This window comes from Sycon ciliatum, chromosome 1, assembly GCF_964019385.1.
Source record: "Sycon ciliatum chromosome 1, ocSycCili1.1, whole genome shotgun sequence".
NCBI lineage: Eukaryota > Metazoa > Porifera > Calcarea > Leucosolenida > Sycettidae > Sycon > Sycon ciliatum.
In genome coordinates, this window is record NC_088643.1 from 94,419,311 (window position 1) to 94,447,026 (window position 27,716).

The 27,716-nt window shown below is 45.7% G+C and overlaps 2 protein-coding genes across 3 annotated transcripts; one reads left to right on the forward strand and one right to left on the reverse strand.

The window, feature by feature from the left end:
• The first annotated feature begins 1,245 nt into the window (after positions 1 to 1,245).
• Positions 1,246 to 15,457, forward strand: LOC135806602 (protein transport protein Sec23A-like). 2 transcript variants are annotated; one of them, XM_065320807.1, is made up of 20 exons: positions 1,246 to 1,644; positions 2,744 to 2,801; positions 3,410 to 3,496; positions 3,994 to 4,071; positions 4,683 to 4,754; positions 5,015 to 5,205; positions 5,488 to 5,791; positions 6,154 to 6,269; positions 6,640 to 6,763; positions 7,150 to 7,230; positions 7,453 to 7,542; positions 7,995 to 8,101; positions 8,381 to 8,470; positions 9,012 to 9,224; positions 9,615 to 9,702; positions 10,238 to 10,324; positions 12,131 to 12,223; positions 13,133 to 13,195; positions 14,208 to 14,276; positions 14,809 to 15,457. In XM_065320807.1, exons 1-20 carry the CDS (start codon positions 1,427 to 1,429, stop codon positions 14,893 to 14,895), a joined length of 2,316 nt encoding a protein of 771 aa, XP_065176879.1. In that variant the 5' UTR covers positions 1,246 to 1,426; the 3' UTR covers positions 14,896 to 15,457. The 2 variants fall into 2 exon arrangements, with proteins under 2 accessions (XP_065176879.1, XP_065176878.1); XM_065320806.1 differs by having other exon boundaries at positions 1,248 to 1,644; positions 14,806 to 15,457.
• A 2,079-nt stretch (positions 15,458 to 17,536) lies between these two features.
• On the reverse strand, positions 17,537 to 26,894 carry LOC135807181 (uncharacterized). The gene is made up of 8 exons (XM_065321200.1): positions 26,700 to 26,894; positions 25,185 to 25,777; positions 24,472 to 24,617; positions 23,814 to 23,934; positions 21,257 to 21,496; positions 20,157 to 20,354; positions 18,915 to 18,925; positions 17,537 to 18,421 (listed from the first exon to the last, which is right to left on the reverse strand). The coding sequence occupies exons 1-8, from the start codon at positions 26,719 to 26,721 to the stop codon at positions 18,373 to 18,375; spliced, it is 1,380 nt and encodes a 459-aa protein (XP_065177272.1). The 5' UTR covers positions 26,722 to 26,894; the 3' UTR covers positions 17,537 to 18,372.
• Positions 26,895 to 27,716: the final 822 nt, after the last annotated feature.

Consider the following 27,716-nt stretch of genomic DNA (forward strand, 5'->3'; position numbering starts at 1 on the left):
ATTGTTGAGGCGAGGCCATGACGAAAATTATCTTTGATAGTCAGGTTGCCCTCTTGATAATTACTACATACACACGCTGACGTCACCAATTGCTGTAAGCTCTCCATGTGAACAATTCGATTTCCTGATGGAATATCATCGCAATCCTCTTCAGACTAATCTCCATCGTTATCACACGAGCCATCACTGGATAAAAAATCAGCTGGAAGATCAGAGTCATCTTCTACGCCCTCACCAGCTCCATCACGGCATCAGCCTGCGACTCGTGTTCGCTTTCACTCCCCTCAATTGGCTCAAATACTGCAGGACTTGAAACGAGCTTGGACGTAACTCTAGGAAATTTGCTTTTCCTTGGCCTGCTGAGCGACCTTCGTTTGTGTTCATCACCCGTCTCCTGACCAAGTAGCGCCAGCACAACAACTCAAGCGCAGAGCTCCAACGTCGATGACAAACGCTCGTCGCATTGGCAAACAGTTTGAGAACAAAGAATTTTTTTTATCATTAATTTGAAAATACAATTGCGTGGGTTGAGTGCATGCAGGCCAGCCAGGCCAGCTAGCTTGGGCCAGGCAGGCGCTGCATGCATGTGGTGATCGCGACACTCAGCCCAGCTCTAAACTGGTTTTAGCTGGACAGATAGTGTGAATCAGGCCGAGATTGGCAAGGATGCGCTGATATTGTACAGAAACCCTCTCGAAATAGATTGACATCGATCAGCTGATCAGTGCAATTTTGAAATTTTGACGGGTATTTTCAGTTTTTGAAGGGCCATATCTCTGCTTTGGCTGGTTCGAATGCCAAAAAATTTCATTTGTAGAGCCTTTGGTATTCCTTCTTTCAGAAAAATCACACTTGAAGCAGTTCCCGTGAAATTGATATTTTGGCTAAATCTGACACCCGTTTTCCAGTACTGCTACCTTAAACTCCGACTCTGAGTCATGAACATGACCATAATGACTCATGACATGAGCTCAGATGAGTCAGATCAGTGCGGTAGTACTGACTGTACTAGCGCACTGACACTGACTGCGCACTGTCTGTACGAGCTGTCTCACACTGGCATGCATATCGCACATACACACCGGCGAAGTGCACGTGCGCGTGCACGGCCCGGCAGTTCGCTGCGCAGCGAAAGGACACGTGGCAGCGCACCCTACCACATCGTGCTGGGAACGAGGTCGGAAGATTATGAGCCAAGCGTCACCGATCTGATTCGGTCATGAGACCTGGGAATGTGTGATGTGTAATGAGCTGAAAAGAAACAAAAGAAACGAAGCAGAAGTGAAGTCCTGAACAAACTAATCCTTACACTTGATGTATTTATGAAACTGCAGCACATCGCCAAGTCAATTGAGCTGTTCAGTTTTACTTCTTGATGTTCAGTAGAATCTTGGGACACAGATGAATTGATTGGAGACGAGCGAAAATGTCTTTCGCTGAATTTATCCAGCAAAGCGAAGACAGGGATGGCGTGAGGCTGACATGGAACGTCTGGCCCTCATCGCGGCTGGAATCGACAAGAATTGTCATTCCACTTGGTGCTATGTACCAGCCGTTGAAGGACAGACCGCAATTCCCTGTTGTAGCGTATGAGCCTGTGATGTGCACGCGCCAAACGTGTAGAGCTGTTCTTAACCCGTTCTGGTAAGATTTCTGTTCACTTCGTTCAAATTGACCTCGTATTTGTATAAATATTGAATATATTCGTACATACGGTCATGAGCCAGAAAAATGAGAAAGTCACTCCTTTCCAACTTCCAATATGCACAAACATTAACATTGACACTACACTAACAGTCTCTGGACTGGAAAGAGCGGGCAGACTCATCTGGGCTTGCAAGTACATGTAATTTGGATTTTGGTACTTCTTCACATACTTCCAGTCAGCTCATGCTTGAAGAACGCATTGCCAAAGATTCCTTGGCCTCCTCATAGTGTCCAGCAATCACCTATTGTAGGATGTGAAAGATTTCATAAGAAACAACCATTTGTAGATGTTATTGGCCGCGGAACAAAATGAACTCTCGCCTCCTTTCTCGTCAAATAAGAACTTTCCAAACTGCACAAGTGAAAAACTACTGCATTATGTAGAGAGATGCATAGAGCTAGAGATTTTAGAAGATGAATTGATGGGTGATGGACGCTGTGGATGAAGCAAGCGTGGTGGTATTGCCGCATACCGTAGCTACACTACACAGGTATGCAATTGACCAATCCCATCCATTAAACCTGGAAGCCGGTCAGCCAGTCAATGGTCATACTTAAAATTTTCTTGCCCAACATTTGATAGTCTGTAGCAATGTGGTACATGTATGAAGCATGTCGAACTGAAAGATCCAAAGCGATTGCTTGCATGATTAGATCTTGTGTGTACACGGTACAATAATGGTTATACTGCCCCAATGGCTCGGAGCTGTATACTGGAGGCAGGGTGCCTTTACATGGAAGGTAGAACTGAATATAGATGCACATAACAGTTATATGTATGACCTGCAGTGTTGCTCAATGAAATCCGACCGAGCGAGTCAATGCCATGCTGGGCGCTGTGCAGCCCTAAACCTGCGAAGACTGGGATGTGAACTGGCCCTGGGCGCAAACTTGATTCCCGTGATCGGATTTCATTGAGCAGCACTGCAGACGTAGTACATGTGTGTTTCATCGAGTCGGTCATCAGACAACAAGTCTTGCGTGTGCATGCGTATGTGCATGCGTGCGTGTACGTGGTTCTCTGTTAATTTTGCAGTCAAATTGATTATCGTGCAAAGCTCTGGGTCTGCAATTTCTGTCACCAGCGTAATGCGGTACGTATGATATGTCCCGGGAAGTCCTTTTGCTTTCCTGTGGTGTACGTGGATACTTTCCCAACCACTCTGCCATTATCAAACTCGTTTCCATCGTACGATCCATTCTTTTCATGACATTTCGGCAACATTGTTCTCATCAGGTTTGCATTGGGAAAGAGCAAGTCTACTCCACACCGTTTTCTATGTATGAAGCTGCTGCAGGAATCCTCAACAACTTTTACTCTGTGATGTACTAGTATGGAAACTTTGTGAAGGTCCTTCCAGACCTTAAACGTTGGATTAAAATTATGGAGTATCTACTATCAATAGTGTGCATTGAATTTTAAATAATATTATCTTGATTTTATGCTCATGGAAATTAAAAAGCACTAGTGGTTTACAGCTTGAACTAGCTCTGCCTTTCGGCACTGGGCACTCTATTGGACAGCCTGGAACGTCTTTGTTTTACAAGTTATAGTATTATGTAGTTGTCCACCGATAAAACCGAGATGCTGAGGAGTCAGAATGTTAGATGGTTGCCACAGTACTGATGGCTGTTGCCACCGGCACCGTTCAACCACCCAACATCCATGCTGTTGTTTCTTTCATGTGTTTGCTGTTAACAGTTCCCACAGCACTATCAAGCAATCACTGCTGAGCACCAGCCAGCCGAGATCATCGGCGGATATTCGTCTATTGAGTACACTGTACAGGTATGGAGGCTGTTTTGCTGTGTCCTTGGTTAGGTTCACACTATCCTATCAGCTGTTTTGCTCTGTCCTTGGTTACGTTCGCACTATCCTATCAGCTGCTAACTTTGCTAGGCACATGTAAAGAAAGTTGATGCCAGGGCAATCTTCATGGCCGCGAATATGTCAGGTGAATCGTCAGTAATCTACTTCTACACTCCTTTTTGCATGTATGTGTACTTGAGGTGTGATCTACTTGCTTGTACGCGTTAGTATGTACTGGTCGCTATACACCTTCCAGTCTTCCAACTGTCTCTCTTTCTCTGCCTCTCTCTCTCTCTTTCTCTCTCTCTCTCTCTCTCTACCTCTCTCTCTCTCTCTCTCTCTCTCTCTCTCTCTCTCTCTCTCTCTCTCTCTCTCTCTCTCTCTCTCTCTCTCTCTCTCTTTACCTCTCTCTACCTCTCTCTTCCTCTACCTCCCTGTCTTTGTGTGCTTATTCACTTGTTTTCTTGCTTGCACAGCAACGAGCACCACTACCGCTGGTCTACCTATTTGTCGTGGATCTATGTTTGGATGATGATGATCTTCAGGCACTGAAGGTAACATTGTTGCTGCTTCTGGCTCGGTCCAATACATCTCTTATGCAGATGCTGCTAAGGAGGTTGTTATGAATCAGCTTTTATCAGTGTACACAACTACCTTCACGTCATTGTTGAAGTCAAATTTGGGGCGAACGAAATCTGACCTTCATGGCGAACTGTGCCACGTCCAGGCCCACTTGCATAGCAGGCTGAATGTCACGCAATGCTCACTCACGTGCGCTTTTGCTAATGGCCACACGGTGTGGGGAGTTGGATTTATTTGCACCCAACTGTATCTACTTATGTATGTACGATGGGTACAGTTCGTTACATTTCTTCCAAGACTTCTCAGTATAACTGCTAACGGTATTCGTAGCTGACATATCCGCTCAAGCCACTGTAGGTCTTGTCCTCCCCTGGTTTATTTTGGCTTGTGCATGCTGCTATAGCATGATCACACTGGAAAGATTCTACAGTGCCCGTTATCCTATTTGCGATTATTGAGGAATTTTTGGGACGTAGGGCATAACTCTACTGTAAGTGTACACTGTTCGGCGTTTTCTCTCTTTGGCTTTGGTTTCCTGAGGTGATGTTCTTTGTTTTCTGTTTTTGCGTGGCTCTGTCTGTAGGAGTCTCTTCAGATGTCTCTGTCTCTTCTTCCTCCAACTGCATTAGTTGGCTTGGTTACATATGGCAAGATGGTAAGCATATGTTACAACTGGCTTTTCAACTCGCTCGACATTATAAGTGTAGTGAATTGTTGCTGGGTTACGTGCATCCGTTCTGGTCCCATACCAAGTTTGTTGTGTGTGCGTATGTGTGTGTGTGTGTGTGTGTGTGTGTGTGTGTGTGTGTGTGTGTGTGCGTGTGTGCGTGTGTGTGTGTGCGCGTGTGTGTGTGTGTGTGTGTGTGTGTGTGTGTGCGTATGTGTGCTCTGTGCTTCTCTGTCCATTGTGACCAGGTGCATGTTCATGAACTGGGCTCAGAAGGTATTGCGAAGAGCTTTGTATTTCATGGCAAGAAAGATTACACGGTGAAGCAGGTCCAGGAGTATCTCAACCTCTCCGGCGGCGCTGGTGCTAAGGCCCCTAACCAGCCCACTGCACAGCAGCCACAGGGACAACAGCCGCAACATCAACCCTCCTCGTACCGGTATGGTTCTGTGCTGACTGTTGTCCTTTGCTTCCCATCATGATGGCTGAAAAGTGAACAGTTTTTGTCTTGGCAGGCGATGCTTGTGGATACATGTACATTGTACTGCTTGAGATATGCCTGTACTCGGTATGCCTTCTTTTGTTGGCTTTATTGCCAACGTTGAGTTTAGCACAATAAGTAAATCTTGAATCACCAGCACCAGGACTGTTGCCACACAATGAGCTGTCAATTCTAATGCATGAATTTTGCGCTTCCCTGTGCTCATATCTCTCTGTGCAGATTCTTGCAACCAGTTCAGCAGTGCGATATGAACTTGACAGATCTGATTAGTGAACTGCAGGCAGACCCGTGGCCGGTACCGACCGGAAAGAGACCCGACAGGTCCTCCGGTGCTGCACTATCGGTTGCACTGAGTCTACTGGAGTGCACGTATCCTAATGTCGGTGGACGCATCATGATGTTTGTCGGTGGTCCAGCCACACAAGGCCCAGGCATGGTCGTGTCCAACGACTTGAAGGAGACGATTCGCACACATCATGATGTCGAGAAAGACAACTGCCGCTACATGAAGAAGTCATTGAAGGTCAGGACGTGTTCTCTGTGTTTTGTCTTTGACACCACGATAAGCATGTTTTGAATTCTTTATTCTCACGATGGCACCATTGCCAATAAGAGATATGTGTTGTACATTTTGTTTTACTCTGAAATATATTCACATTTCGTTTTCATGCAATCACATTGATATTTGTGATGTTGTCGCCTGTGTGCAGTCTGCATTTTCTTATGTCAGTTCTGTAGATTTGAAACCATCCTTCTGGTGGTCACTGTTGACTTGCTTGAATCCATCAGCATTATCACAAGTCATGTTGCTGGATCATTCTTGGTGCACATGAATTGCTAAATGCCCATGTCCATTGTGTATATTGTGACCATACTGTCATACAGCACTTCAATCAACTAGCTCAGCGTGCTTCTACCAATGGCCATGTTGTAGACCTGTTTGCTTGTTCTCTGCGACAACCGGGTCTCCATGAAATGGCTGCGGTATGCGACTTGACAGGGTACGTACTCAATTTGATGTACATGTACATGTACTGTCTTGTCACGATTGTAGCTTGGCGCATTGTTCCACAATGTAGACAGGCACGCAGTGATGCGAATTGTTGTAATGCAGGCTTTTGGATTGTTAGTTCTGAGCTCAGCTTGAGCCTTGTGTGAGGTAAAGGCATGGTCATGGCAAACCTACTCGTAGTGACTAGAATACTCGAGAGTACTGTACCCACCAACTTTGTCTATCACTACACATTAGTATGAACTGGAGAGTTAGCCGTGGCACCACCCATGCCTCTTCCTATTGTGCTGCTACGTTAGGTGTACACCCTCCTCATGCTGACTGGAAACTTGCTTCATTCTCTTTTCGCTTCCATGCAGTGGTCATATGATCCTCGGTGATTCGTTTGACACGTCCTTGTTCAAGCAGTCGTTCCAGCGAGTTTTCCTGAAGGATGCTCAAGGCCACTTGAAAATGGCACTTGGCGCTCAGCTGGAAGTCAAGGTAATATTCTGGGCTTTCTCCAACCATCATGTTGTATTGTGTATACCCGTACCAGTACTATTACCTACTTTCCATGCTGTGATTGAGACCTGTTGGATTAGTTGCATTTGACAGCTGACCTGAGCTTTCTTCGTTCTGATCACGGTCAATCTCCAAGTCGTGTTTTACCAAGACCGATGGGCACACACGCACGCACACGCACTGCAACACCATCTGCATGTGCTGTGATGGAAACTGTGCCTTACAGTGTAGTTGTGTGTTTGTCTACCACCTACTGACCTAGCTGTTGTCACTTGTTCATAGTGGCAACTGCACTGCTCTCCCTATCCCATGTTGTTCTAAGTTCAGTTTACACTGTCCTGGTCTGTGGCTGTGTCCGTTTGCAGGTCAGCCGGGAGTTGAAGATCAAGGGAGCCCTCGGTCCTCTTGTGTCCCTCGGGCGAAAAGGTGGCAGTGTTGCAGATGAGGTATGTTGATCATTCCCATTGCTTGCTGTACTGTAGCAACACAACATATGCTGTGTTACCTGTGCAATTCAATGTATGTCGTCTATCTGCTGATGGCAAGCCAGCACTACTGGCGTGCTTCAACTGACTGCCAACCAGTATGCCATGGTGTGTGTGTGTTTCACTGTGTTGTGTGATGCGTGCCACTGTATGTGTTTGTACTCTGTTGTGTGATGCGTGCAGGAGGTTGGTGTTGGAGGCACCAGCGCATGGAAGCTGTGTGGACTAGATGACCGGACGACGGTTGGTGTCTTCTTTGAAGTTGTCAACCAGGTAAAGAGCACAGTGTATTATCAGACCACGCTGTTGTACAGGCTGTCCAGCATGCACACGTAGTTGGTCACTCTGCAGTTTGCAAAAAAGAATGTACTCTCTGCTTGGTGCTTGGAGCAACCCCCTCTCGTGTTGCCCTTCATCTCTCTTTTCTTGCTCCGGTGCATGCACTCCCTTCTGTCACTCTGCACTAACGGTGACAATTGTGACCTGACTTATGCCACTGCTTGTGCAATAGTTTACTGCCCTTGATCTGCTGTACATGTCTGCTGGTTATGTGCTGATGTCAGCTTGTGTGAACAGTCACATGTATACTTATCCTTGCATCAATCACTGTGTGTGTGTGTGTGTGCGTGTGTGTGTGTGTGTGTGTGTGTGTGCGCGCGCGCGCGTGTGCGTGTGCGTGTGATTTTTTGTTTGTGTGTGTGCGTGTGTTTAATTGAAACCATCAGCATGCGACACCCATTCCGCAAGGCCAACTCGGCGCAATTCAGTTCATCACAACGTATCAGCATTCCAGTGGACAGCGTCGGATACGTGTCACAACTGTGGCGCGCAAGTAAGCAACTTCGTGATCCCATTCAATGGTGTTGCTGTCATGCCCATGCTCCGATGATCCCATTCAATGGTGTTGCTGTCATGACCATATTCCGATGAGGTTTTCCTTTCACGTTTTATTACTTTGTGACCTGCGAATCTGAGTTTGAGTCTTGTATTGATGTAGCTGCGTAGTCGTAATAGCTGTGTAGCTATGTGTAGGAAATAACTGAGTGATCACTGTGTGCTGTGTGATGTGTGTGATGCGTGTGCTGTGCGCATGTGCTGTGTGCATGTGCAGCTGGGCAGATGGCACAATGCTGCAGCAGATTGGTTCCGGGTTTGACCAGGAGTGTGCTGCCGTCATGATGGCTCGTGTTGCAGTCAGCAAGTGAGTCAAACTTTTCTTCTTTGTCTTTTAAGAGCGTTTAATAAGAGTGATGAGGTGTGTACATGCACAAGAACAAGATTTCCAGAAATGTGATCAGAAAGCACATACTGTATCAGGATATATTTGTTAGTCTGCTTTGTGTTTGACTGGAAGTCGGATCCCAGTGAGCGGTTGCGGCACATGACATTGACGCAAGTACAACCAAGGATCAGTCAAATTTGATAACACTCACGCGTATCCCATGCAGCCTACATCAGACTTTGTGCTCCCGTTTCCCGTCACCATTTGTGGATATGCCATGCTATCAGTGACCACTATCACAATAGATTCTTTTGTTGGGTACATGTATGTATGTATGTATGTATGTATGTATGTATGTATGTATGTATGAGAGCCGGGACCTTGGGAATTTAGGTATGTTTTACAGTCCTCCTCACAGATCATGCCAAGTTCCCATGCATGTTTCCTAAAAACTCTCTGTTGTCCATATTGGTCTTTCCAACTCTGCTTGCTGTTTCGGTGTCCTTGTTCTGTTTTGAAGGGCTGAGCATGGCGAAGGACCAGACGTACTCCGCTGGTTGGATCGCACTCTCATTCGCATGTGCCAGAAGTTTGGCCAGTACAACAAGGATGATCCGAATTCTTTCCGCATTGAGAATCACTTCAGTCTATACCCACAGTTCGTATTCCATCTGCGGCGTTCGCAGTTCCTGCAAGTATTTAACAACAGTCCTGATGAAACAGCGTTTTATAGGTGAGCATACTGGTTTTGTTTCTTATCTTGCCGCTGCGATTACCTTACACCTGGCCTCATCATGATGATCATCATCATTGTCAGTCTCCGGTAACATTGCTTAGTATGACTATGAACATTACTATGCAGTGCAGCATAAACTCCAGACCACATGCGTGGCTCTCCTGCCGACATCTTTGATCACACCAACAACACTACTCGAAGTTCTAGTGCGTACTGATTCCTCCATACAGCCCTTTCAATTATACATATCTCATCTCCAGAATGTTACTAGGAAATTGGTGGTTTCACCGTGTTTTGTCCTGTATTTGCAAAGGTACTTCGAAGGTATGCTTTCTTGTCAAGCTTCACTCCCTGTTATTTGCTATAATTATGTGATGTGTACTGCAGGAACAAGTTGAATCGTGAGGATGTGACATCATGCCTCATTATGATCCAGCCTGTCTTATACGCGTACTCCTTCAGTGGGCCGCCAGAGGTATGTACGAAATCATAAATGGCAACAGCGGTGCAGTGCTGAGCTGTGCAGTGCTGTGCTGTGTTGTGCTGTGTTGCTTGTGAGTCCGTTAGTAACATGTACCACGCAGGCCTAGCACTGCCGCCACTGGCCTGTACTGTGGTGGAAACAGGCGGTAACTAACGTTACTGATTTACCTGACTTTATTTATTACATTTGAGTAGCACAGTACATCCACAGTACATCCACAGTACATCCACATGTACTAGTATCTTTAATACTAGCAGCACTATGATCCCAGTGAAGTTTCTTTAGTACATATCACTATTAGTATTGTATTGTATTTGAAGGATTACCCAAAGGCTCTAGGCCTGTCCAGGGGATCTCCTACTCGGAAAAATTACTTACATTGGCTGCTCAAATCAAAGACATTCTAAGAACATCCAGTGTATGCTAGTTGAAGTGTTCTTTTTGAAATAATTTTGAAACTTTACACTGACGGTGGTTGCTGCTGGTGCTGTGGTGTTGGTTGTGCTGTCTTGGGTCTTGTGTACAGCCGGTTCTCTTGGACAGTGCAAGCATCAAGAAGGATAGAATTCTGCTGCTGGACAGCTTTTTCCATATCCTGATCTTCCACGGCGAGGTAGGGCAAACGCTTGACTCATGCTGATATTCTCTTGTTCCATTTCCAGTCTTGGCTGTATCTCAGTATACAATGCACATATCAAGAGTTCAGTATTCCCGGTGTACTGAGCTTGTAGCGGGTTGCTGGTATATGAAGTGCTGGGTTAGAGGGACGATTGTACTCGTACTTAGGGGTTAGAGGGACGATTGTACTCGTACTTAGCTGGTTGATATTGCTATTATTCCCGTAGCTATGCAGAAGACGTTACTTCAGTAACGTCTGGCGCTAGCCAGGGTCCACACAGCTTTAATTTGGTGTTTGTGTGTTTGTTTGTTTGTTTGTGTCATGGCTGGAGCTATCCCGTATCTGTCCCGTATCTGTCCCGTATCTGTCCTGTATCTGTGACTACAAAGGCTCTACAGGATTGTACATAACAGCTGTCCACAATATTTGCGGGCTCCTGTATCTGTCCCGTACCGTACCAATATTCGTCGTATTATGTATACGACTCCCTGATGTAGAGGGAGATTTGGAAAGAAATAGGGAGACGAGGAGGAAATTAAATTAGAATAGACGCCGAATAGGTGATAGGATGCGTCCGCATTAACATACATGTACTTTGGAAGAGAGATCCTGTCGTCTCCAAAATAAGCGTGAACGAGCGATTCAGCGCCGGTCACAGGAAACGTCGGAAGAGAGATCCCGTCGACTCCAGAACCCCCGTGATCGGCAGAGTCCGCCGGTCCCAGGCAACGTCAGGACAGACATCCCGTTGAGTCCAGAACGCCCGTGATCGGCAGAGTCTAAGCCGGTCCCAGGAAACGTCAGGACAGACATCCCGTCGAGTCCAGAACGCCCGTGATCGGCAGAGTCAGCGCCGGTCCCAGTGAACGTCAGGACAGACATCCCGTCGACGCGCAGAAAAACTAAATCTGCAGCCTCTTTTGCCGTCGGACAGGATACGTATTATAGGAGACTGTAAAGTTATGTAATGTCCAAATTTCCACGTGAGCAGCAGGTCACTCGCGTTGATTTTTCGACGTGCGAGCCAAATAACGCGAGCTGAACTTTCGCGTCGCAGACATCCGGTCGACGCGCAGAAAAACTAAATCTGCAGACTCTTTTGCCGTCGGACAGGATATGTATTTTAGGAGACTGCTAAGTTATGTAATGTGCTCCACAGGCAACCATGCATTCGGCGTCTTCATTGGCTCAACAGGTCAATGTACATGTATTACTACAAAAAGGCCAGAAAATCCGATTACTGTATTAAAATCAACTAATTTTCGCTGGCGATTTGATTTCGCTGATTTCGCCGCTTGGTACCAACCGGCCAAAGTAAATCGCAGGCCAAAGTTTGTCATATAGGCAAATGATGCATGATTGAGCAATGGATGCATGTGAGAGCAAAAATACCGATCGATTTCAAATTTGACGTGAAATTGCGCGTCACGTCGGAAATATCGTGCATCTTAACCTCTCTAATAGAGAGGTTTCTATTTCTCATCGGCCAAAATTTGTTGATTTACAGAATAAGGAGATAAAAAGAAAAGAAGGAGCAAACCAAAAGTAGATGATTATTAGAGAAATAACAATCCGCAATAAATTCTGCAAATACTTTTGCCTCAGTTTTTATAACATGTACGATGAGCTAGGCAAAAAAGCATAAAAGCATAGCGTAGGGCCCTGAGCTTCCAAGCTCTCTCGTTTAGAATCGTGAACTCATGCTGGGTGTGTTGCCGTGCCTTCTGTATGCCACTTATCTGATCTGCATTGTGTGTCTGATGGTGGTGTTGTCGTTGTGTGTGTGTTTACACTGACTAGACGATTGCTGCATGGCGGAAAGCAAAGTATCAAGACCAGCCCAACTACGAGAACTTCAAGCAGCTGCTGCAGGCACCCGTAGATGATGCACAGGTAAAATAACGACTTTGTTCATCATGTTGTCATGTAGTAGACCTGTTGGTGCAAAGGTTATAGTTATCATTTTCTAGCTGCTCACGGTGGAGCCGCTGGTGTGCTAGGATACAGTTATGGTGAGTAGCCCTTTAGAGCCTAAATTATTTCAGGAGACGCATGAAATTCACAAACTCACATTTTCATCTGACTGTAACTTCGATATCCATTGGAGTATTCCAACAATCTCGGGCTCTAGGGAAAGCTCTCTCCAAGACAAACACAGCCATACCCAGTTCGCAATTGATAGAGTCGTAGGAGTAACGCCGCAGCGCGATCTGAGCGCTCCAATGCCAGACCTGCGAGCGCGGTACTAACTTCTCAGCCATTTCAACAATATCGTTCGCAGAGCGGTCAATTTTTTTGCAGGAGAGAGCTTCAAAATGCAGCTTCAAAATGACGTATGCCAGTCATGCACGCGTCGGCAGCGAGTCAGGGAAAATCCCTTGCTGGCGTTTCAAATTTACGCCGCGCGAGCTGACTCGCCCACTCGAATTTCGTTCGAGTATCATAACTCTGCGCCATGACCTCAGATCGTCTTCGGGTTTTTAGGAGCCGACAGCTGAGGCTTTTCTGATACGATTAGACCTTTCGTTTGTTGAATTCAAACAAGGATTGACTGAATGACGAAAGTTTGAAGTCACCTCAGCATGCACTGTACAGTCAGGCGGATATATCCGCCCTATAGGCGTTATAGGGTTAGTATACGCCATACCTTATGCCTGATTGTGCTCAGCTAGTTTGTTGATGTGTGTACCTAGAAGAATTTGATTATGTACATTCATCTTGCAGTAAAATGGGTGTGATTGCTTGGGTTTATGTGAGGCCTCAGCAACATGTTGGTGCCGTGTTTCTGATGTACTGCTGCAGGAAATCTTGCGCAATCGATTCCCCGTCCCTCGCTACATTGACTGTGATGAAGGCGGCAGTCAGGTATGTAGTTGCTGTACTGCAAAATGGCAGTCAAAGCACGACGTGCCGATCACCCTCCATCTTGCTGTAAACTGTCTTCTCTCCCATCACCCTCAGCTTGCACCTAGTGCGTCAGCGAAAATTAAATTGAGCGAATGTGAATCAAAATTGAAAAGTGTCATCAGCGCACTCAACTGTTGCTGTTTTAATCAGATTCAGCTTCAGCTACAAGGGGTGGCTAGAGGTGGCAGCTTTCTGAAAACCGAGGTATATGCGAAATATCCTTCAGCTCGTGGCTGGAGATGAGCCAGCGGTCATGCCTTGATTTGACAGCCGAGGCCTTGGCACTTTTCGAGGGTCTTGTTGCTAAAGGCAACCTTAACCTAAGCCACATACAACACTTTCACTGCGGACTTCATTAGGGCTTGAAAATGCTATGTGACAGCCAGCCCTTACTCATGACAACGCTGAGTTCTGCATCCGCTTGGATCCCGTTTTTGTATGGATCCATGCACGTCTGGCTGGTTTTCCTTCACAGCAGGTTAACACATTCGCTGGTACTGACTGGACTGTGCCCTCCCGGTCGGGGACACACTCCTGATACAGGAAAAGAAATCACACTTGCATGCGTCATGAGGGTCCTTCACACCGCATACTGTACTAAACTACCAACAGAGTGGATCCAGAAGTCGTTATTTCAACTTGTTTTGTCATCACTTTCCACTAAGTTTCCAAAGCCCTATTGGCAGGCTACTGGTCCTGTATTGCGGGGTCCAGTGGCTGAAACTCACCTGTGCACCGTGCCTTCCTTCATCACCGTCAGCAGTGTGTTTGTGCCGTGTCCGGGGATGGAGACAATAAGTGTGCTGATGGCTTAGTCGCTTTGTTGGCGCATTACAGCCAGTTTCCTTTGATATCACTTCCTGGTGTGTGTGTGTGTGCGTGTGTGTGGGTGCATGTGTGTGTGCGTGTATCATGTTGTAGCAAGATTGAGTAATGTATCTTATTGTCCTCTCTCCTGTGTTCTGTTCAGGCACGCTTCTTACTAACACGCGTCAACCCAAGTGCCACGCCCAACACTTCAGGTCCATGGGGACAACAGGTATGGCTGGTCAGTCTAGTGAAGACGATGTGCCTGCATAATGTATGTGTTCATCGCGTGGCTGAAGCCCTGCATCAGTTCAAGCCCCAGTCACGACTCCCGGCGGGGCATTTTTTATTTCATTTATTTTTGCAAAAAAAGCACACACCATTTGACAGCACAAAGCAGCAAGACAGCGATGAGAAATATGGAATGGCAGGAGTGGGGGAGAGGCAGGGGCAGCTTGACCGACCATAGGGTCTCGGCTTCATTGCGACCCAAGCGCATGGACTTGCTTCTGATCGGATTTCAATCATTTCATTAAGCCAGCACTGTCCAGAGTCTGTTTTGCAGAACGTTTCATGCCAAATCTGTATACTGAAGTACATGTACACGGAGCATCATTTCCCCATCAAATACAGACAAATGCGAGCACTGACTTTACGCATTTTGTCATGTGTATCTTGTTCATGCTTGTACATGAAATGTGTTGTATTCATGTGTATGTGTGTGTATGTGTGTGTATGTGTGTGTGTGCTTTGCTTCTTAGCAGGAGGGAGGTGCTGCTGTGCTGACTGATGACGTGAGCTTGCAAGTTTTTATGGAGCATTTGAAGAAGCTGGCAGTTGATGGCCAGTAAGAAGTTGATGGTGTGTGATGGTGACCTATGTATTCACAGACTTTATGTTTTCGCCTTCGTCGCTATCGCTGTCGTCATTGCTGTTGTTGTTGTCGTTGCCGTTGTCGTTGTTGTTGTTTGCCATAGCGTTCTTCTATCGTTTTTTTATAGGTTTTCTATTGGAAATAGTACTCGTCTCTCTTAATTTTTCAAATGTTTATTTCATTTCATGCTACTGCGTTGACCAACTACTGCCATGTATTCTAGATGTCTAAGGACTTCCATTTTGAAGATGTTGTTGTGCCTGCCCTCAAGCGAGTGAGTGGATTGGTAGCATGTTGATTGCGGTGATAACGCGCAACAGTCCTGCTCACTACTGAGCCCGTGTGTGTGAAATGTACTTCAGCAATTTATTTTCATTATAATTCATTTGTACCAAGAGTACATGACTCCACGAGTGGATAACTCCGTTGGGTAGTGATCTCATCAAGATTCTTCTTCTACACCGTCAGATCTCTCTGAGCTCTGCATTTTCTCAATCACAAAAAAAGTTCGTGATGCAAGGAATGACGACTACACCATAGCTCAGTGGGTTTCTGTCAGTGGGTGCGATTTGTACTACTCCACTGCCCGCTAAACACTGGCTAGACTGTTCACGTACAGCGTGAACAGCACACTAGCTATGTGCTGTGCATGATGTGAGTTTTCACCATCAGCTTATGGGTGCCTGTTGTGCTGCTCCTCGGGGGAAATCGCTGAAGAAATTCTCAAAATTCGCAGCCCAAGTTGCGGTATATAACACAACTTCGAAAAATCTCTAGAATCGGGAATCGTGAGACGGGTTTTTTGGTCACAGTCTAGGCATGCCCTTACTAACAATAAGCTAGGAACCAGGGAGTAGTAAATATCATGTACTTCACTACTCCCTGCTGGGAACGTACAACGTGAGCGCTCTACCACGTGACGTGTTATTTGGCAGACCGCATACTCCATAGCAAGAGTACAGTACTCTTGTCCATAGCTATAGGCCCATTCACAATACCACTTTTTGTGACAAGGAAATGCCTGTCGCGTCCTGTTGCTAGCAGTTGCAAGGCCACTGTCGCAGAAAGTTGGTTGACCAAAGTTCAACTGTTGCGACATGCGATGTGCGCCGTACGCAAAAAGATAATAATTATGGTAGTGAATCGGGTGTCACGGTCACAGGCATCGTGAATGGGTTTTACGACCCGGTCCATTCACCTGTACATGATTACATGCACCACTTTAAAAAAAATTGTATTGTGAATCGGCCTGAAAATTCAACTGTTGCGGCGTGCGATGCGCGACATACACAAGTTAGTGGAGTACAGTTTCTACTCTAGTTGCGCGTGCATAGTACATGCACTGCGTAGGGATGTCGCAGAACGTAAAAGATGGTGAATCGTTTGTCGCGGTTGCAGTTCGTCGCGTCGCAAAAAGTGGCATTGTGAATGGGCCTTTTAAAATTAACTTGTCAATATGCCGGTTTGATTAGCCTAGCTTCAGAACTGCTCAATTCCAGAAGGTTCAGCACTCAGACCTCCTGGCTATATGTACACATGACTCAAACAGCAGTGAGTCTGATAGTAATAACAAGAGTATACTCTTGCCTTGGTAATAGAGAGGTTCCGGGGTACGATTTTCCGTGCCAAAATCCGTATGGGCGCTACGGATTTTTTCCAGGCATGCTCCATACGATTTTTCGGCACGGAGAATCCGTGTGGACTGGCTTTCATACGAACCATGTTTCGTATGGAGATTTTGCGTCATCGGGTGCAGAAAGATTTTTCGCGTACAAATTTGGTACGAGAAACATCGATTTTCCGCGGGAAGTTTTGATTTCGGTACAAATTTTCAAAATAAAAAGGCATAGCGCGGGAATGTGACGTGTTTGCGATCGTAACCTAGGCAATGACGGCAAACACATACGTTCCGTACCCCGGAACTTTTCACTGCTCGAAAACGACGTACAAAATATCCGTAGCGCATCCGCGGATTTTGGCACGAAAAATCGTACTCCGGAACCTCCCTAATAATAAAAAAATAGTTTGTACCTACATTCCCCAGCCCCAATCATACATGTATTATGATTGGGGCTGGGGAATGTAGGTACAAACTATTATTATCAAATATTATTTGATATTCGGAACTCTCCCTCCCCCTCCATGGGAAATACCGAAAGAAAACACTCGTGGACGTGAATGCAGAACTGTCAGTGTTGCATCAGCAAAAGAATAATGGCCGATAACTGTCGTCGGTTTTGAGGATGTTCATTCGCCCTTTACTCTCCTTGCCAGACTTCACTTCCTCTAGCACATTTCTGAGCAGTAGAGTGGCGTGTCCAAGAACATAGTTACATAATCAAAGGGATTAGACCAGGATGTTCATATTTTTCATCAATCTGGCTGCGTTTTTGGTAACAATTCATACTCGACCATAATGTATCGCAAAGGCTGTCAGAAAACCAACACCGCTGTTCTAAAATTTAGCCTGTGGCGTTCTTAGCGTTTCAGGTTGGACGTTCTTGGACTCCAAGTACGACTCGTATCAGTTCTTCGGCGCGCGCCTCTACTAGACTTCCCAGGCCCCGTGTGTACCGTCAAAGAACCGTCACCCTGGTAACTGCCAATCTAGCCAAGAGTACCGAACTTAAGGAGCAGATATGGAATGTTGGGTTAGGATGTTCATTTGCACAATATCCAATGATGTAGGCAATTGCGTGCAAGAGGATAACAGCAAGGATAACAGCAAGGATAACAGCAAGGATAACAGCAAACATACAAAATAAGTTATGCATCTAAAAAATAGATCGGGGAGGGGCTGGTATTAGAACGTCTCCAAGAAGGAAATGGGGTTAAAGAGCAGGAGGTTATCGTGGGTCATGGCCAAACGTAAAATGAAACAAAGGGAGAAAGATGAACGGCTTGATAACAGCGAGTCAAAGGACCTGGCTGGCGTATACCAACACCTGGGCTTGCAGTGAGCAATGTAATGACACAAAGTAGTTAAAAATGCTGGGTTGAAATCATTCCACCGGAGACGGTGAAAGTCGGTAGCTGGGGGTCTGGGCAACGATAATTGTTACGTTGGCCAGGAGAATAGGAAGTATCAAGAGGGGATGGTTTCTGAAAAAATCTCAATGGGGATAATGTGAAGCGGTAACAGTAAACGCAGTGAACAAACGAATAAAGGGTGCGGCACCGATGCCATCAACAACAGTTATATCTGGCATGGGCTGCTGCTGTTCCTGCTGCTGGCTGGGGTAATTTCAGAGCATTTAGAAAAATCAATGCTCAATGAAATAAATACTTTTTGCACTAAGAAAATTGGCCTGCGGAGTATGTGTGATACATGCAGCCAACAGAGATGCCAATCAGTAGCAAAACTAAGAGAAGTTGAGAGTTATGTCCTTTACTGTCTACGTATCTACAGAGACTAAAAATATATAGTAATTATATAAATATGTATGAGGTAACCTTATGAAGAGGACGAGGACGAAGACGAGGACTTGTCAGAAGGTGAAAGCCTGCATTGAGAAACATCAAGAACGGTGCCAGAGAAAGCTGCCATTACTGCCAACACAATTCATGCCAGCAGTGCACATTCACAAAATATGGGAGAGAGACAGAGAGGGAGAGAGAGAGAGAGAGAGAGAGAGAGAGAGAGAGAGAGCATTACAAGCACAAAAGACGAACCACAGCAAATGTCGATAGACAATCGGAACTTGAAGTTTGTTGTGAGTGCAAAATCCCACTAATTTGAATAATTATACACTTTACTGACAGTAACAGGTACCTGTCATGATGACAATATCTGTGTGTACACCAAATACATTTATTGCAAGAAATTAGAGGTGTAGTTTTAACCCCAGATGGCCCCTGATGAAGAAAAAAACCCCATTGGTGGATAGTTATTCTGGATTGCACACCTGTCTGCAGACGGGCTAAAGCTACTGCAGGATACTGAATACAGTGTATTAGTAAATTAGTAGTAGCTGAATAATCTCGATAATGACTTACGTTGATCCGAGCTGTACGTCCAAAATCCATAGAGACGAAATGTACACGCACATACACATGGAAACACACACACACATACACAAATGAGCAAAAATGTCGATTCACTCTGTCACTCTGACAATGAAAAGCTTTTCCAGGAAAAGTGCAACTTCTTCTCTGTTATAAATCATTCTCTAGCAAGCATAAACCCCAGAAATACGTATGCACTTTGTTGTATGTGTGGCGGCTTGAAAGGAAATGACAAAAACGTAATTTGCCGGACTCCAAGGCAACAAAATGCATAAATACTTTATATATCCAAGCTTGCAGCTTATATCAATCATATCTTCTGAAAGTTGTAGTCAAGTCGCTGAAACGCTTTTGATCCCTCTCAAGTGTGTGTATATTTTTTAATTTCGGCCAGTCGGCTACTATCATTTCGTCTTGGGGGTTAGACAAGGGGAAGTAGCCATGTAGGGTCGTGAGCCCGCCTTTTGGCACCGCGAGTTGCAGCTCTCTCGGCTCGACTATAAGTAAAAGTTGTTCCCCCTCCAAACAGGTTTGAGCTACCTTGAAACATCACCTACTAGCCACTCTGATTGTTGTAGGTAGAAACAACACAACAATGAGTCAATCAATGTGCTATAGGCAAAGTGTGCTATAGGCAAAGTGTGCTATAGGCAAAGTGTGCTATAGGCTAAGTGTGCTATAGGCAAAGTGTGCTATAGGCTAAGTGACAAGGCAGGGAGATGTTATTCAACCCAACTTCATGTTATTGTGCCAGGAGTGGCCCCTAATGCTGTAGAATGCCTCATTTTAGCGGATAATAATTTTAGCGTTTTCTGATTCTGGACCATTTTGAGATGAGATATTTTAGCGATCTGGCTTTCAGAGTCTAAAAAAGAAGGATGACTACACTGCAACATTTCGATTGGCGTGGCAAAACTTTAGTGAAAACTCTCCTTTCGCTAAAATATCACCGGCGCTGAAATTAACCTTTTTACAGTACCACCTACTGCACGAATATAAAATGGCAACATGACAAACCCAAAGCACTATTGAACGTGACCTTTCCTAAACACACACACACACACGATGCAGAACCTATTTTGTCCTACAGGTCTGTAAGCTGTCTGCACACACTACTACCCCAGTGTGCAGTCCCCAGTCTACAGCAATGAATGCAAGCACAGCACAGTGTGGCGTGACAGATGACCGGATGGAAGTGCTGCGAGTACGAAACAGCGATAATGGTGCACGTACCAATGGATTATGGAGTTGCTCGACTGGCACCATCTTGATGTCATGAATCATGACCTTTCGTGTGAAGGCCATTGTGTAGGGCCCATCATCACCCCCATTATCAGATTTATCACTGGAATCTTCATCATCATCAGTATAATCAGAGAGAAGGGTTAGGTAGAGGCACGGGGAATACTTGTAGTTTGGACGAAGTCGAATCTGGACAGTTTGCAAAAGGCAGCAACACAAGAGAAATGGGCACAGTGAACGGAACGTGTAGAATGAAACAAAAGCTAGTGTCAATCCAGTCTGTTCAGACAGAATATCAGAACAAACTGGCAGGAGTATTCTGCCAAGTGAACAATATCCACTGGGGCCCATTTATGAATGACTGCTATTTGGAGTTAGTAGGGAGGTTCCGGAGTACGATTTTTCGTGCCAAAATCCGTGGAGACTCTACGGATTTTTATACGTCGTTTTCGAGCAGTGAAAAGTTCTGGGTACGGAACTTATGTGTTTGCCGCCATTGCCTAGGTTACGATCGCAAACACGTCACATTCCCGCGCTATGCCTTTTTATTTTGGAAATTTGTACCGAAATCAAAACTTCCCGCGAAAAATCGATGTTTCTCGTACCAAATTTGTACGCGAAAAATCTTTCTGCACCCGATGACGCAAAATCTCCATACAAAACATGGTTCGTATGAAAGCCAGTCCACACGGATTCTCCGTGCCGAAAAATCGTATGGAGCACGCCTGGAAAAATTCCGTAGCGCCCATACGGATTTTGGCACGGAAAATCGTACCCCGGAACCTCTCTAGTGGTAGCAATATTGGCAATATTTGTAAGTAAAATGGGCTTCCAAGTAGCCTAGATGGTGAGTCAGGAGTTGGGTTTAAAAGTGTAAAGTCGACATGCTGGGTATTACCAACCACTGTCTGCCTGGTGTGTAGCACGCAACACCGATTATAACAGTTATCAAGAGTATTTAGCCCCCCCCCCTCCCCTCCTCCTCTGGAGAGAGTGAGTGTATGTATGTGTGTAGCTCTGCATATGGGGCAGTGGGTGGCAAGCACTCTCTCAAACTCAATCACTTTTGACAATAAAATAATAGTAGTTACCTGATTAGGATTCTCTGGCTGGTGGGCAACAACCAGACCAGAGAATTCCTTGGGAGAGTCCATGAGTTCTTCGCCCGTCAAAGGCTTGCCATTGTTCAGTTTGATTGTGTTTTGTGGTGGTGCTTCAGTAAGGACAACCTCCACCTTCACTTTATTATCTGATGTAGCACTGCTTCCAGAAGTTCCCTGTTTGCGTGGCGCCTGGTGCACAGCTCCTTCGATGCTGTTCCACTGCAGAGACTGAATGGACAGCAATGCACGCACACACCCACACACACGTACTTCAATGAATACATGCACTACAGTATACATTGTTTGGCCAGCGGAGTGCGACACTTGCCATAAGGGACTGCACCAAACAATAGAGAGGTTCCACACAACGTAATTACCGTATAAGTCCGTAAATAAGTACGTATTTACTTTCGAATTTAGTGACCACACCCGTACTGACTTTCGGGCGGGTACTGACTTTCGGGTACGAACTAACTTTTGGACCTGACTTGTGTGTAGTGGAGAAGTCAGTTTCATGTCGATGTACATGCTGCGTGCTGCATGTGCGCCTCGTACCGGTACTTATTTCGGGCAGTATGTTTATCGGGCTTGACTTGACTTCAACAGACAGAGCCAAAAGAATGAAGGGGGTATTTCTTTCGGACAGGTACTTATTTACGGACTTTTACGGTATGTAAGTAAAAACCGTAGTCAATCCTGGAAAGTCTTTATGTACACTGCATGCGGATCCGTGTTCTGCTGTGCGGAGTGTTAGAACCACGTAGCTACCAATGGCAACTCCGAACGCGGAAGTGTATGACCCAGAGAGAGAGAGAGAGAGAGAGAGAGAGAGAGAGAGAGAGAGAGAGAGAGAGAGAGAGAGAAATGTATCCTCAACCCACTCACGGTGCACCTCCGTTAGTGGAGCCCCACATACATACTCGTACAGACCACTTTCTGTATGTGGAGTGCAAACTCGAACAAATTCATGGGGTTTCCCGCCCACTTACATAAAGTTGCTAAGCTTTACGTAGCGTAGAACCTCTCTAATAGACACCCTTAGCAAACAACGGTAACGCTCTTTTTTACGGTACTCGTACCTTGATCACCCTAATAGTGTTGAAGCAGCAGCGTAAAACACGTTATGGAGGGTTGATTTATTGTTATGACAAACGGTACATTTTTTGGCCAACTATTGCATAGTCCGTACGTATTTCACTTTGTATCGCGTATATGCTGACATAAAGTATATGCTGACATAAATGGTTGCAACGCGCGGAATAAAAGCTATTCTCACGGCAACAGCGTACTAAAAATAGCATGCATCTTGCTAAAACTAGTAAAAGTCAAACCCAAACCAGGGCATTTCCCCCTTACGGTAATAACTGTAATTGTTACAACATAACGTTTTTTGCTAAGGGTGTCTAATGAGCAGTCCTGCACACATAGTACAGGTGCTACATACAACTTTTATTGGTCTCCTAGCTGAAATAGTGGTACTCATCACACAATGTGTAGCACTCAAGATATGCGCATGAAAGGTTCAATAGTGGATGGGGCCCTGAGCTAGCACCATACTAGTAGATGCTAATACTCCATATGTGTACATTTTCTGTGACCTATGTGTACATATGGTGTGACCTATAGACCTGTTTGGATGCGTTCGGCTTTGTTCTCCAAGCTCTGCACAGAGCATTACATCACTAAAGTCCATTCATGGCATTTCCCTCTACGGCAAATGTCGGGTTTCGCTTGCCACAACTGAACTAGCAGGCACGGGCAATTCACCGTCATGAAGTTCCCCCGCACATAATGATAATTATAACATTTGTTAGTACATTGTGCACTTCATGATCAGTGCTCAGGTACAGAAAATGAGTACTGGTAAACAGGGAGTTGTACATGTGACGTCACAGAAAACTGTACTATCTAGTATGTAGTACGTGCTTTACAAATCTTCAGACCTACTAGTATAGATCATGCATAGAGCCATCGATCCCAGAACACATTGTACAATGTAATGCGTGACGAACGGATCGCATGACCCATTTTGTAGAACCATGAAGATGAATAGGCCCGGGAAGGCCCTACAAACAATAGGGACATTTAGCAACGTGAAAATTCTGGGAATGAGTACAGAAGCACAAGCTCGAAACTTCGAAAACTTGGACGCAAAGTTGCAGTGATTTGCGAAAGTAATTTTCCCTTTCCTCGGTACGCAATTGACGACAGGTAGTAAATTTACAGCCCCCTGCTTGAGCCTGCTTGAGACAGGTAGTAAATTTACAGCCCCTGCTTGAGACTGAGCTGCCTATACGGTACTGTGAGATTCAAATACCTTTGAGAAAAAGTCATTTCTTTTTCGAAAGGTTTTCGCGAAATATCACCGCCACCAAAAGTTCGAATTCCCTATTAAAATTAATGTGAATGGAAGGAGCTGAATTCCGTTTGCAGGGCCAAAGGCCCTTTGCTGCACTTCAAGCATGGTATCTATGTTACCGTATGTTACAGTACACTGGCATAAAAGAGCACGGAGGCTGGGATTCATGTCTGGGATACTGCTTACTTCGTCGGAAAAGGACATCAGGCCAGGCGTGTCCTCTCTTAGAGCAAAGCTGAGTGAGATCAGGTAGCGAGCAGTCGGGACAAGTTGCAGGAACTTGATGTTGATTGGCACAACAAATGGTCTGCAAGCAGAACGCGTCAGAGACCAGCAAGTACATATATATAAATTATATAGATCCGTTTCACAAGAGTCTGTTTATATGCGTAATGAATGGTTATCGTCGTCAACAACCCAACAGGCTGGTAGTAGTAGTAGTAGTAGTAGTAGTAGTAGTAGTAGTAGTAGTAGTAGTAGTAATAGTAGTAGTATTTACTATTTTACTTGGGTATACCCAACAGGCCTATGGCCTTCTTACAGGGTGCCGAAGAAGAAATTGTGAGCAGCTAGCGCGAAAAGCAGGCAAGGTACGCTGGGATCGAATGATGGTGCGGATGCAGACAGGGAACGGGCTTCCACTGCAGGGCAGGTGTGCCGCTTACAGGCTATCAACGTCCCCATTTGGCATCGAGAGCCTGGCCATGTGAATACCACATGGTGATTTACATGCACAAGCCCTAACAAGCTCTGGGTGCTACAAGTCAGCCACAGCAAGTTTGGCCCTGGATAGGACACCCCCCCCCCCCCACGTACACGACCACAGGCACAGCCATGCACTTACTCTCCGAGAACAATTTCTGGAGTCCACGCATTGTTCTTAGTGTACGTCTTCCATTCCACCAAATTGGCAAGTCGCACCTTGGCCTTGAGAATGGCATCTCTTGGTGACAGTGTGGTCACATCAACCTCCTCGACTTTCTTTTCCACCTAGCATGCAGGGAAAAAACATCTATTGCTTCACAGCAGTCTACATGTATGGAGCTGGAATACAGAGTAGAACTTACCCATCAGAGATGGCAAACACAGAGAGTACTCCCTAAAGGACCTTGGGTACATCATGCTCCATACTAGGAGGGAATGTATAGTACCCCAGGGGTTACTGGATAACAGCATTATTACATTGCCACAATCAAGACATGTTGATGCAAGTAAGCACTCACTGACCATATATGTGCATATCTAGAATAGCCACCATCCGTGTTTTCAGGAGTGATTTTTGCCCTTACTTGCCAGATGAATGCGAAACAGCATTCAGTTTACCTGACATCCAATCAAACACAGCAGCAGTAGCAGTAGACACACAGCAGTAGTAGGCACACAGCAGCAGTAGTGGACACACAGCAGCAGTAGTAGACACACAGCAGCAGTAGTGGACACACAGCAGCAGCAGTAGACACACAGCAGTAGTGGACACACAGCAGCAGTGGACACACAGCAGCAGGAGTAGACACACAGCAGCAGCAGCAGTACACATACAGCAGCAGGAGAACTCACAGGGGAGGCATGTGAGCTACCAGAGGACTTTTTCCTCCGTTGCCCTGAACGGGAATGATGATGTGAACTAGCCGACCATGGATCAACCGTGAAGTCAAACATTGGACTTCCACGAGGTTGATTAAATGGTGAAAGCGACAGCCATGCATCCCACGGGTCTATAATAGGATAAACTGGAGAGACATACGGATGAGCAGCTGGCTGAGGGAACTGCGCTATTTGAGGCCGGTATTGCGGATAGCGCTGGTGCTGGAGAAATAGGGGATGTTGCTGCTGCGGTTGGTGGTGGTGATGTTGCTGCTGCTGCTGGTGTGGCTGATGGTGGTGGTGTGGCGCCTGTTGATGATGGTGTTGCTGCACCTGCTGTTGGTGCAATTGCTGCTGTTGCTGCTGCTGTTGTTGCTGTAACTGCTGTAATTGGAGTTGACCTTGCGTCTGTTGCAAGGCTGATTGTTGGAACTGTGCTAGTTGGCTAGGAAGGAAGTGAAATTGCATGTGCTGCTGGGTGTTGGGAGAGTTACCAGTGGACTCATCAAACACATCATCATCACTCAACGACGCTAAGCTAGAGTTGCCAAACGACGTTGTAAGTTCTGAACAGGAAAACAACAGGAAACACGAGGAGGGGTGGTGTTGCAGCGTCACTGACATTTCTTCAACAATTCACAGCACTTCATGTGCGGCCTGGTTTGTATTTCCATGATTTTCATGTCACTTTTGTCTTTTCTTCAGAGACTCAGTTGAGTGTCATGGATATAGTCCTGAAGAGTTCTTCAAAATACATTGCATGAGGGCGATTTCAAGATCTAGATGCAAGTGGCATACTACTGGTGAGCATGGATGAAGCATTGTGAATTGATCCAAAAAAGTGCGAAACCATGCAGACACACTGAAGAATGACGTCATGACCGTCACCTACACAAGTGACACAATTGACAAACTACATAATTATATCTTCAACCACAGACGACCACCTTGAATGGAGTCCACTGCTATCATTAGGAGTATCGGAGTGGAGTCCCCACGACCACATGAGAGTGACAGTATTGTACAATGTATTGATTTTAAAAAGGTGAGCGATGTGAGACGTCATGGGCACGCATGCACACGTCCTTTCAAAGTAAACCGCAGAGCATTCAATCAGCATACTGAGCGAGTTTTGACGTCTCCCTAAAGTGGACGGAGGCGCTGAAGGTCACCGAGACATTCGAGCCACAGGCAAGCAGCGAAGAACTAGAACCCTCCCGTTTCCCATTCACCTGCCTCTCGGTACATGTACCACGGCCACACCCTTGAAATGATTAAAAAATTATACGCTACAATTGAAAGTGAAACTGCAAGCTACACACACAGACAGCCACACATTTACTGTCTCTGACGGCAGGTCAAACACGGGCATTGCAAAGGGAAGTCACTACAAGAGATCATCACAGTGAGCTTTGCACACGGGTGTGCCCTGAACCCAATAAAAGTTGTAGTCAACAATTCTTAATTGAAAAAAATGCGCCCACTTACGTGAAATCAAAGACGAGGACATATTTTCTGACTTGATCAATAGAGGATTACAAGAAGAAGGTGAGTTATTAAGCCGTTAGGGGACCGGTGAGATACTCGGAACGGTGGAGCTAAAATATCACGTCCTTTCTCCTTACACCTCTAAGAGTGAACTGAGGGTTGGTTCTCTCAGCCTCCAGTTCTCCTTTCTTCCACAGGGACCCCAATCAGCTAATGGCTTGTCCCGATCATACACAAGTGCACAAGATGTACGAGCATGTACAAACAGAGCAGTGCATTTGGCCCCAGTACATGCATGTCACCGTAAATGTCACCGTATGCTATCCGAGCGGCTCCAGCAGCGCGTGAATGGCTTGGTGCTGTTCCAGAATAGGACTCGCGGTTTTTTTACTGGGGGGTTTATCGGACTCCCTCCTCGTACCGCAAATACACAGTACCGGAAACGAATCCCCCCGATCTTTTGACTCTATAGCATACTTCAGGCCCCACCCACATGTCCCCAGAGGTTGGCCATTGGCCCGATTGGGTGACTCCCGACCTCGTCACACCCCTGCAACAAGAAGCGAAGGTCCTCTATCGCCAGCCTAGCCTCTAGCCCCATCATCAACCGTTTCTACTATCGATCTGCAATGATATTATCTTCATTTACTTTTTCATTTAAACTTTTAATCGATAGGTTCCATTGCCCCAGTGGTCATGCTTGTATTTCTAATTACATTTCTTGACTTCAAACTTGGAACTGGAGACAAGAAAAAAAAACTCTAAAAGCCCCTAAACTATGCCATTGTGCTACACTCCAAATGAATACAAACCAAGTTTTTTTTAACGGTGCAAGGTACATGACTTTGTAGTAGATACTGCAGACACCTAATTTGGAGTTATGTCCAACACCAATGAATAGAATTGCATACAGTACTGATAAGATGTTAAATAAATAAATAAATATCTGCTGGCGTGATGCATCATGATAACTGTGTGGTTACACTCGCCATGATTCGGGACTACTGACTCTCTGTA

Coding starts and splice junctions, on each gene's coding strand:
- LOC135806602 (XM_065320806.1), top strand. CDS start 1,427: ATGTCTTTCGCTGAATTTATCCAGCAAAGCGAAGACAGGGATGGCGTG. Junction 1,645..2,743: donor GCTGTTCTTAACCCGTTCTG/GTAAGATTTCTG, acceptor TTAATTTTGCAG/TCAAATTGATTATCGTGCAA. Junction 9,225..9,614: donor GATGAAACAGCGTTTTATAG/GTGAGCATACTG, acceptor TGTGTACTGCAG/GAACAAGTTGAATCGTGAGG.
- LOC135807181 (XM_065321200.1), bottom strand. CDS start 26,721: ATGTCCTCGTCTTTGATTTCAC. Junction 23,935..24,471: donor CCAGAAATTGTTCTCGGAGA/GTAAGTGCATGG, acceptor TTCTGCTTGCAG/ACCATTTGTTGTGCCAATCA. Junction 21,497..23,813: donor TGATGTCCTTTTCCGACGAA/GTAAGCAGTATC, acceptor CTGTCCATTCAG/TCTCTGCAGTGGAACAGCAT.